Source organism: Camelus ferus, chromosome 23 (genome assembly GCF_009834535.1).
Source record: "Camelus ferus isolate YT-003-E chromosome 23, BCGSAC_Cfer_1.0, whole genome shotgun sequence".
Lineage (NCBI taxonomy): Eukaryota > Metazoa > Chordata > Mammalia > Artiodactyla > Camelidae > Camelus > Camelus ferus.
This window is the reverse complement of record NC_045718.1, coordinates 21,793,411-21,805,606: the sequence shown is the minus strand read 5'-3', so window position 1 is coordinate 21,805,606 and position 12,196 is coordinate 21,793,411. Positions and strand designations below refer to the sequence as shown.

At 36.2% G+C, this 12,196-nt stretch overlaps 1 protein-coding gene across 4 annotated transcripts in view; it reads right to left on the bottom strand.

The window, feature by feature from the left end:
* RPS6KC1 (ribosomal protein S6 kinase C1) overlaps window positions 1-12,196 on the bottom strand; it is a 142,702-nt gene that overhangs the window by 51,763 nt on the left and 78,743 nt on the right. For all 4 annotated transcript variants that reach the window (XM_006193290.3, XM_014566511.2, XM_014566512.2 and 1 more), the window contains one exon: window positions 7,481-7,573. In XM_006193290.3, the coding sequence (XP_006193352.1) occupies window positions 7,481-7,573 (93 nt within the window). The remainder of the gene's footprint in view (window positions 1-7,480; window positions 7,574-12,196) is intronic.

Sequence of the window (12,196 nt, the reverse complement as noted above, 5' to 3'; positions counted from 1 at the left end):
AGATCACTATCCTCTATAGAAACCACAGCAAATAACCGTAAAGAAATGTTTAAAGCTATACATTGATGACTACAGAGGAAACAAGGGGAGATGAGAAAAGGTGGCAGATCTTAGAAGACAGAAAACAGATACTAACTGTCTACAAGTGGAAATATCAGTAAAAAGCAAGCCAATTCTTACTGCAAAACTCCAGAAATGAGAGGTGTCAGGTTTCTTCTGAAAACGGAAGGACAGCGAAAAAGCCTATACACTATGTAGTCACATAGCCAGCCAGGCAGAGGTCCATCTCCTCCAGGTGGAAGACCAGAGGTTCGCTGTCTGAATGAATCAGATAGACACTACAGCTAAAGGTGGGACTGAGGAGTGGCACTGAAATGGGGGCATTAGGTGAGCATCAGGCCCCCTTCAACCACAAGGCTCCCAGAATGCTGTTTGTCTAATACTAGATTCCTTGGTAAGAGACTATTAAGGTTCTTTTCTAAGGAAACCAACTGCCCTAAAAGATAAAGCATACAAACCCTGACATTTATTAGGCCTCCTAACACAGCATCTGGATTATTACCCAAACTGAAGGTCACCAAATGCCGAGCTCAACAAGTGAAAAAAAGTCCCACCAAAACATATGTGAAATTTTAGAATAAAAAGGACAGAGAGAAGGCTCTATAGGTCTCCAGTGAGAGAGAGGGAGGAAGGGAAAAAAAAGGTCAGGAATTGGAATGAAATACAGAAGACGGATGAAGGGAATTCCCAGAATAACAGGAAGTGGAAGTGTGAAGAGAGACGCTATTCAGAAGGCCAAGAGAACACACCGATCCAGACTGGAGCAGAACAATGAAGGAATCCAAGAAAGAAGGCTCTGAGAAAACCCCTGATCTGATGGACTGTCTGGGGTGTCTGACTGTACTGAGATGTTCTAAAGTTTTATCGGAGCGTTTAGTAATAATGATAGGGACATAGAAAAAAATTAGCAAATTAGGGGAGGGAGAATGAAGCAATTTATTAACCCTAAGAAAAACTAAAAACCTGTACAAGGAAGGCCCAAAGACATTTCAACAGACTGAAATTTAGGCCAAATTTCAGCAAAATAAAACTAAAAGAAACAAACATAGAAACAAGACCAATTGGAAAGGCAACACACTGTCTTGAAATAACTAAAAAATGGTTATTGGAGAAAGGCAGTAGAAAGTGTAGAAACTTTATATCTCTCTATGTCCCTTTACGTTCCTTCATTTATAATTTAATTGTCTTAAATATTTTCTGTATATACATTTAGAACTACATCAGACAGTACAGTTTTTGTTCAACCATAAAACAATTTAGAATACTCAGGAGGAAAAGGAAAGTGTCTACTCATTTTCCACTCTTTTCATTGTTCTTTCTTCCTTCCTAGTGTTCTAAGATTCCTGCTTTTATTATTTCCTTTCTGTTTAGAACACTTATTTAACTTTAGAGTAAATTAGCCAGTGACATATTCCTTCATCTGTGATTGGTTTGATTTCCCTTTGTAATTGGCTTGACTTCCTCTTCATTCTTTAAGGATATTTTCACAGGATATAGAAAATGGGTTGACAGTTTTTTTCTTTCAGCACTTACGAATGTGGTGCCACATCCTTATGGCCTTGATGGTTTCTGATGAGAAACCCACTGTCATTTGAACTGCTCTTCCTCTATAGGCAAAGTGCTATTTCCTCACACTGCTTTCAAATATCTGTCTATAGTTTTTAGACATGATGTGCCTCGCTCTGGATTTCTTTGCATTTATCCTGTCTGAGATTCACTCAGCTTCTTCAATCTGTAGGTTTACATCTAGCCATTATTTCTTCAAATACTTTCCAGCTCAACCCTCTTTCTCCTCTTCATCTGTGACCACACTGACATGAATGTCAGATCTTTTCATTTAGCCTCAGAGGTTCCTGAGTCTCTGTTCATTTTCTTCCCAGTCTATTTTCACTCTATTCATATTATTTAGTTTCTGTTGTTCCATCTTTAAATTTCACTATTTTCTCTGTCCTATCCATTATGCTATTGAGCACATTTAGGAGTTTTTTTCCCCCTCTCTCTACTACTGTGCTTTTCAATTCTAAAATATCTATTTGGTTTTTCTTTATATCTTCTATTTCTCTGCTGAGACTTTATATTTTTGTTTGTTTCATACATGTTTGCAATTGTTCACTGAAGCATTTTTATGATGGCCCTTTTAAAATCCTTATCAGATAATTCGAACATTTGTGTCATCTCCGTATTGGTATCAGTTAATTGTCTTTTCTCAATGATTTTCTATAGAAACCTACATATTTTGGGTATCATGAGACTCTCCATCTTACTTGATGTTTTTATTTTAGAACATCATTCTGATGAGGAAAGGGATAACTGGTTTGTTACTTCTAGGTAGGGGGTGAAAATTCAGGTTCCCCATTTGGCCTTCACTGACACCTGGGGCGGGGGAGAGTTACTGGTGGTGTAGGAGTTCAGGTCCCTGCTAATATCACCTTGGCTAGGAAGGACAGAGGTACGATATTACTGCTCTTCATGTGGCCCTCAATGACACCACATGGGGGTTGCTTCATTACCACTGAGTAGCGGTCATATCCTGTCTCCACAAGCCCTCCTATGAACTACCCCAGTGGGGAAAGAATAAGAAGCCTCTTTACCACCAGGTGGGGCTAAAAGCCCAGCTCCCCAGGTGTTCTCAATGACATGTCCCATTTCTACCCAGCACGATACAAGTCCCAGATCCTCACTTGGCCATTTCTGACATCATAGCCACAGGGGGAATGTAGCACCTCATCTCAGACTTGCAAGGATGGAAGTATTGGAGCCTCACATGGCCTGTGCCAGCAGTAGTAAGACAGGGCCAAAGTTTTCCTGTAATGTTTGGCTGGAGTAGAGTGGTTACTATCTAAATGTTTTCTGTCTTGTTAAGCTGCCCCCTTTCCTAGTCCTTTGGCTGGAAAGAGCAGGCTTTTCTTAGGTTGGCTTGTTTGTTTTGTCTGTGCTTGTTAGCTTTTCCAAGTTGCCCCTTTCTCCAACATCCTATCTGAAATATGAGAGACAAAAGAAAATTCAGGGAATTCACCACCATGTAGACCATTGGGTCCCAGGGTCACTAGCCAGTCTTCCTTCTACTCTCCACTTTTCAGAGTTTTCTTATGTTCATTTTCTATATAATGCCCAGAGTTTTATTTGTACTTCATAGACAGAATAGAGAAAAGGACATCAATACCATTCTTCCAGAAGCAAAACTCCAACATCTGTAATTTGATATCATTAAAGATAGTAGGTAATATTTTTACCACAATGTTTAGGTAAAGAACAAATTCCTATTAATTCAATTCAACTCGATGTTCCCTCAATGAGTAGAAACCCAAATACCGATGCGTCTGTGTTGCCAATGAAGACAGTTTTTCCACATATCATCATAGAGGATATTACTTAAGAACCTTAAAAAAGTAAGTACCAATCTCTCAACAGCTACTCAATTTGAACAATCTTCACAGATTTTTCTTAATCATATTTTAGGTATAGAATAGAAACTCCTACATTTTTCCAATAGCAAGCCAGCCCAAGAACTCTGCCTAGCAAGCATCAGATAAAGCTGGGAAGCTATCTCAATTACAAACTGCCAAGGCATGTGACATAATAAATAGTTTCAGGTTTACAAAGTATGTGGCATCTCTTATAACAGTGACTTATAAAGCATCCTACTTAAGTTGTTTTTCAAGGAGGGGCAATGTATTCGGGCAGTCCAGCCATACCTTCTTCATTGGCTAACCCTGTAAACACCATACACACACACACATGCAAGAATGACCCTCAGGCTACACACAAATCAGAAGATAACTGGACATGAAGCGATCATATGTTGGTATTTTCCCTCTGGTGTTCTAGTCAGTGCTTCTCTTAGACTTTTTTTTTTTTTTTTTTGGCTCTTTTTTAAATTCACAAGAAAATCTATAAAAATAGCAGAGTCTCATGCATCCTTCACCCAGCCTCTCCCAATGGCGACATCTTATATAGCTGTGGCACAGTATCAAGACCAGAAAACTGACATTACTGCATTACTATTTACTCGACTGTGGACTCCTTTATTCTTTTTTGTAGATAAGCTATATAACAGTGAACTTTCTCAGAAACTCTCCCAGCCCCTGGACATCCTATTACCAGTCAAACTACCAATCCAGACTTCTAATTCAACTGCAAATCACCTATATATAAAACAATTCTTCTACACACAAACTTATACACACCCTATATATTCATACATCATACACACAAACACAAAAGTTTGCATGCACACATGCACAAGCTTATATGAAAACAGGAGCAATCCATCTTTCTTATCCGAGTATGGTATTTCCACTAATTTCTACTTTCCCTTGTAATTAGTACATGAAGACTATGTGTAAAAGAGTCTGAGGGCTAAGAGAAATCTAGCATAAAAATCCATCCAGTGCTTCAATTCCTTGTGCAACAGCCTAATCAATGATCCTTCGGGCTTTCTCTAACATCAAGAAACAAGTAAGATATGAAGGAATCCAACCCATCTTTGTCAATCTTAATTCTTGAAAGGCATCTCTAATCATTTGCCAAAATTTTGAAAACTTGTACTCATTCAGTTCCAGCTGTATCCATTGGGGAAAATGAACAAGCAAGACTTATCCCTCACTACCTTTCTCCCAGGAAAACCAGATACTGTAGTTTGTCTAAGATGTCCTAGTTTGCATCTGTTGCTCTGGCATACTTAATAGCCCCTTCTACCCTCAAGACCTGAACAAATCACTGTATCTTCACTCTATTCTGAACAGCCCTCAAAAATATGAAGACCATACATGTTTTTCATCAGCTTAACCATCCCTCATTTTTCAGCTCTTCTTTGCATGATTTGATTTTGAGGGCCTTCACTATCATTCCTGCTTCTGAACACATACCAGCTCATTGAGAGCGTAAATTCCTTGTTGCATATATATATATATATATATATATATATATATATATATATAGAGAGAGAGAGAGAGAGAGAGAGAGAGAGAGAGAGAGAGGAGAGAGGGAGAGAGGAGAGAGGAGAGAGGGAGAGAGGGAGAGAGGGAGAGAGAGAGAGATTTTCTAATTCCAATTAAAGAATAGAAAGTCACTTGTTTCCCTCTAAATTCTAGACAAAGATACAGCTATGGAATTTCTGTTCCTCTGGGCAAAGACAGGTATCTGAGTGTCTTGAACCATGATACTAGGTAGCAGTCTCACATTATACCAGTAGGTGTCACTCTACATATGATATATTTAAAGTTATTTAAATCTCAATTTCATTCATTTGACAAATACTTATTGAGCTCATTATGTGCCAGGTATGATTCTAGGTGCAAAGATTGTAGGCGTGAACAAGAAAAACACAATCTTATTTTCATGGAGCTTACAGTTTAGATATTAATGAACAAATCTGCTTCATTTACTTTCTATATATAAGTCTGTAAAATTCTATTCCTAGGGAAATTTGATTTTCCAAAGTTATTAAATAATAACATTCAAAACAACTCATAAAGAACAATATTGTAATGAAAGGGAATCAGAGAAGCTGTGTTTAGCACAAGCTAGATTAATGTATCCAGTGTATTTTCCAGCCATTTGAATTTTTATACTTCTCTTGCAAACTTCAAGTTTCTAAAACCCAAATTTTAGGTATTCCTCATTACAGTGGGAAGGAATTTATCTTTAAAAAGCAATTCAAATTTTTAAAAATCTACCTATTTATGTTTTTACAAAGCAGAGACTGTGTTCCAAATTTTAAAAGATTATTTGCAAAGCTTATTAATCCCAAAATACGTATTTCCTTACCTCTACTTAGAAAAGTTAAATACTTCCTTATTAACACCAACATATTTCCAGGTTAGCAGAACAAAAGATAGTAATGAATTATGCCTCAGCACAGAATTTAGGAATTCATCCACTGTCAACGTCCTTATTTGGATAAACCTGTGAGACTCACAGTTATTACCAGGACTTGAAGGTGACCTCCTCATGATTACAGCAGAGCAATGAAAAGGTCACACTTTGTCAAAATAAACAGATCTAAGAGAGGGAGCAGATGTTGTACATCAAAAAAAGCTATTTGCCTCCACAAAAATCTAAGAATCTTTAATTATCCAAGAACTATTTAATTGCTATTTTGCATGTCTGTATTCTCAAAAAGAACGTTCTCAAAACTGAAAAAGTTAGGGAAATCATGGTTAAGGAAGTACTTCAGGCTCAAAAGACCCACTGCTTAGAATTTTTTAGGTTCAAAATTCAGTCATATAATTTTATTTGAGAAAAATGATACTTGTAAGAATTTAGTGAGACCCTGACAACTTCATGTAACATCCAACCTAATGTTCCCTTTGGAATAACTCAAAGTATTAGTTACTGTCCAAGTTACCTGAAATATACTGCATATTGTTCGATTTTAGCATGAAATCACCCACATACTTTAGAACACATGAAGCATTCAATGAACATCAAGTTATAAATGAACACTGAGGTGTTTCATAAAAGACAGTTAATATAAAAAAGATCTAAGTTAATTTGTGCCTAATATTAAATAAAGTACTTTATTTTACTTTGAAAGGTAAAGTGGTAGTTCATCAAATATATTTAAAACATGATTTATGGCATACAGTTTTAAAATTACATTTGTAAACTTTCTGACAGGCCCAGTATTGTTAATGTTTTGCACATCTGAGATGTCATCAAATTTGGGGATACTAAATGGCAGATATCTCTGTTAGCATAGTATTTTTATTCCAAATATTAAAATGTGTGCGTGTAAAGGAGGGTTTAGTGTATAAGAAAAAGCAAAGCTTTTGGTGTCACGAAGATCTATGTCTGCATTCCAGTACTACCCTAAATAGCCATGTGACTTCTGGGCAAGTTACTTAGCCTGTTCCAAACATCACTTTCCCACCAAGATGCAAACAACAGGGCTGGAGAGGGAGTAATAAATTGTTTTATATAAAATCCGTAATATATGGTCTGATACACAGTAGGTGTTCAGGAAATAATATATGGTCTGATACACAGTAGGTGTTCAGGAAATAATACATGGTCTGATACACAGTAGGTGTTCAGGTATTGGGGGAATGCCATTTGTCTTTTTGACCAGCAGACTGACTATAGCAGTTAACGCTGAATAACCACTGACTCACAAGTTTTTATAACACAAAGTGCATCTCTACTCTGCTATAACAGGTTTAGAAAACCAAACCCCTTACTAGACTGAATGCCAACAAATAAGAACCTTCTCCTTTAGCACAAATATATTTTGCATGACCTTACATGAATTGCTTAGATAAAAGCTTTTTCCCTTCTGCTTTTGTTATTTTAAAGTGCAGATGCATTTGAGTCATTTTCTCCTTTTGTTTCATATCCTTAAGATCCAAAGCTTCAAAGACATAATGTCAGCATGTAGTCAATTTATGACTGAACTCTTGAAGAGACACTGAAGAATTACCTTGTCAATCACCCCAAGGACTCTGAAGGCCTTCAGCTCCTCGGCAGGGCTCCTTAGGTTCCAAAGGGGCCTTGAACTTAGTGATCCTGGAGGCTAATGGAAGATATCAAAAGATTATACATCAATCAGGGAGGTACTTGAAGGAAGACTGCCTGCTGAAGCAAATGCCAGGCCAAAGGAAACTAAATTTATCATAAATCAGAGACTGGAAAGATGAAAGGAGGAAGTTTCTGTTTGTCTGTAATGTAAAATAAAAAAAATAATAAAATCAAAAATGAAGAAAATCAAAAAGAAAAAGCAAGAAAAAAGTTGCAAGTAAATAAATCATGATGACAATGAAAACAAAATTTTTAAAAAGAAATATTAATGAGCTGATATAGTTTCTAAAACAATAATTCAATTCAGAACTATATAACTATAATGAAACTTTGTAACAAATGGATAACTGAGCCAACAATCAATCAGAGCCTTTTATTTACCCCAGAGGGCTCAAGAATAATTTAGAATTGGGGGACTAAAAAACAATGCAACAACAGATAAACCCTGGAAGGGAGAGAAGATTAGTCATTTTCTCTCATCATAATCCTTTAATGTTACTTATAAATATATACTACGTATTTTAAGAGGGATTGGCAGATTCAAGTTCAACCAAAACTGCCAATTACAGTGGAAAAATTAAGAAAGTCTACCCTATAACCAATAATTCTTATAAATGAGATTGTTTAAGCCTACAAAACAGATGATTTATAGGAGAAACAGAATATTTTTTAATATTTGAACATCTGTGATGTGGAAAACTTAGTCTGTTATCTACAAAAAAGTCCAAAACAAAAAAAATCAGTGAATCTATAAGGTATATTTCAATAAATAAAAGAATAATCCTAACTCCCATCCACTGGTCTTAGTTTTTCCCTACCAGGAAAGCAAGACAATAGACTAGATAAACTCCAAAGACCTCTCTATTTGGCATTTACAACCAGAAAGCAATGCTTTATTAATCCTTATATTAAAATGCAGATGCTGAAAAGGATGACAGGACACACAAAGCTTTATTATATCCTCAAAGCAGACCCTTTTGTTGCCAAAAATCTATTAGAAAATATAGGACACATTGTTCCCCCCATGAGTAGACCGTAAATATCCTGGTTAACCAAATGTCATGATTCAGAGTTACTGAGTTACCATTTTTGATACTTCAAGTCCTACTGCAGAGCAACATGACTGGACAAGCAGCTCTCCTTGAGAACAGGAAATATGCCATATTCACCTTTATAGTCACAGTTAGAATATTGGTTGGAAGGAAGGGGGAAGAGCAGAAAAGAGAAGGAAGAAGAGAGGAGGCAGCTTGCAAAGACAAATTTTTTGTGTGTTTTTGGGTTTAGTAAGCAAATATTAACTTCAAAATGTATGAAGAGGTAGTGTTTAATTTTTTTTAAAAGAAGACAACAATTTTTTGTTTTTTAAAATACAATTGAAAGTGCTGGTGACAGTGGCAACTGGACAGAATAATAATCTTTTTAAATCTACTTAATTTATACCTCTAGGATATATTTCAAAAATATCTTTTTAACACAAATACTGTAAGGTATCACTTACATGTGGAATCTAAAAAAAATACAACAAACTAGTGAATATAACAGAAAAGAGACAGACTCACAGATGTGGAGAAGGAGCTAGTGGTTACCAGTGCGGAGAGGGAAGGGGAGGGGCAAAATGGAGGTGGAGGATTAAGAGGTACAAACTATCAGGTATAAAGTAAGCTACAAAGATGTACTGTACGGCATGGGGAATACAGCCAGTATTTTACAATAACTATAAATGGAGTATAACCTTTAAAAATTTGTGAATCACTATACTGTATATCTGTAATATATCATATTGCACATCAACTATACTTCAATTTAAAAGTATGATATCGTAAAATAAATACATAAATAAATTTTAAAATGGTTTAGGAATACATTTTTAATATCTCACTTTATTAGGTGCTGAGCTAGATGACATAAAACACAAGCACATCTCTGCCTCCCTAAAAGTTTAAAATCCAAGGATATAAGGATATATTTAAGGATATAAAAATATTTAGCAGGGTATTTTAATAGCCATATAACAGAAATATCTCTTCTATCTTTATATTATTTCATCTTCATCCCTCACCCTGCCCTGAGTGTAGAACCCTCACCCTGCCCTGAGTGTAGAACTTACAAGGAGTTATTATTATAATCCCCACTTTACAGATAAGCAAAGATCAGACTGATTGGGTGTCTGTGGTCAGAACAAACAGTGAAAGATCCTAGACTAGACTGCAACTCCTTATTCTACTGCTTGCAGTCTTTCTGCTACACAACACATTCTGATAATTGAAAATCCATCTCCCCCTACTCTATTATCAAGGAAAAGTAAGACTTATAATTTTGGTAAAAGGAATGGTTAGGGAAAGTTATAGGAGGAAAAAGAATGCTTTAAGTGATAATTTATCCATTATATTCGTCTCTGAAAATACGGACAAACACGTCCAACATCCCTGTCTCCTAATTATACCCTCTTATTCACTCATGTCATAGGATCTTTCAGTTTCCAAAGAAAGTTGTCAGTTCATTTCAACAACCTCAACAGCAGAGACAGCAAACCACAAAATCTCTACTGCGCCTTTCAATAAAATACTGTGTGCCCACTGTGTGCATAAGTGAAAGGAATATCAATCATCAAAAGGTCCCCAGCTTCAAAAAGCTTACAACTTACTTGAGATGAGCCAAATATGTGAAAAGTTAAATAACAAATAAAACATTTTTAAAAAATATAAGTCACTAGTTAGTGTATGATAAACTGTGGTCTCAGAAAGAAGTGGAATGAAAGGGGATTTTAAACGTTATGTAGGAATTAGCTTAGGAAAAGGATATTATACATAGGATTGGAAGAAAACTGGCCTGCTGCGGAAAAAATGTTCAAATTGTAGAAAAGAGGGGGGAAAAAATGACACGTTTAAGGTTGGTCAATATTAATGGTTTTAACAGGCCTTGAGTGCCAGGAAGAAAAGTTTGGACTATGTTCTCCAGAGTCCAGAAAACAAGTTTTTGTATGAGAAACAACCCAACGAAAACAGTGTTTTAGTAAAGTTACTTCTGCAAAGACAGGAATGGTGAAATTGTAACAGGGAAAGACCAAAGGCAAAGTGATCATTCAAGTTCTCTTTCTACTTTACGCATCTATAAAAGTTTAAGATCAGAGAAATGAACAAAGAAAGATCATGAAATAAAATCATCAATAAAAAATCCTGTGTTTCTGATATGCAGTGTTTAAATAGGGTAGAATCCTTATAGATCTATTCCTTTTTTCATATGGCAAAAGGAAACATAAATCCACAGAATTTCAAGAACAGAAAGAGATAGAGATCAAGTCCAACATTCTTTTTTTTTTTTTCAGATAAGAAAACTGAAAAGCAGCAGGGTTAAGCAATTTGTCTAAGATGACAAAACTAGATAATAGACAAAAGGGGATTACATCTTATTTATAAAATAATGTAACATTGTTTAGGGAAACTTCAGCCATTGCTAAGGGGGCAGGGGGTGGGGGGAATACAGTATATTTCTAGGCAACACGGCTGATTTCCTTAATGAAAGTAAAATTTTCACTTAACTACTATAGCAGAAGTTGCCTAGAGAAGCAAGGAGTCCAAAACTAAATACAAGAGGGTGAGGAGGGAGGAGAGGCAAGAATATATAATAATCTTAACAACCTTCAAAACCCAAGATGGCAAGTACATATCACTCAACACTCAAACCCATGGCAGACATCTCTGTTAATCCCACACTCTGAGTCACAGTATGGTGCTCCAGGCAGCCCCTACCACTGGACTAGTTAGCAAACTAGTAAAACCTATTTACCATTCCTGCCCTACATTCTCTAAATGGCTAAGTGAAGCTTACCTTTGTTTTTGTTTTGGGGTTTTTTTTAGGTTGTTGTTTATCCTGCTCAGTCCTTTTCATTTCATATTATTTCCTTTTCTAAATGAGATCTACCTCCGTTCTTACCAAATCTGCTAGTGAGGTACTTTTCCAACTTTAACGTGTATGCACATCACTTCACGGACCTTGTGAAAATGGAGATTTGGATTCAGTCAGCCTGTGGTAGAGCCCAAGATTCTGCATTTCCGAGAAGCTACCAGGTTCACCTGTGCTGCTGGTCCACCAACAACTTCTGGAGCAGCGTTAGCTACTCATCGTTAAATAACCTGAGAGTAAGTCAGCATTATTTGGGAGGGAATTAGCAATCAAGGACAAAAGGAACGTACTACAAAGAATGTAACAAGAACCCACACAATGAACCCTGAAAACTAACTACACTAGTTTCTGAACTGGGCTTCATCTATAGATTTTTAGGGTTTGCAGAGACTTTCATTGGCAACCTACTAATCCTCAATACTCAGTTTCCTAAATAAGTCTTTCTTAGATCACATGTCAAGCATGCCTCTTAATTGCAGTCCCATTACTGATTTGGAATGCTCCTGACTGCCAGCTCTGCTTTGTCCATGTCCCACTAAGGGTCACACAATATTCATTTTAAAGTATTTTCTAAAGAAGAATTGCGAAATACCAAAACACGAGCAAACAAAATGCTTAACATAAAAATGTTTTTGATGTTATAGCAACTATACTCAAAAATCTACCAAATATTCAGGAAAGGCACATATTCTATATACAGTTGTCCCTCAGCACA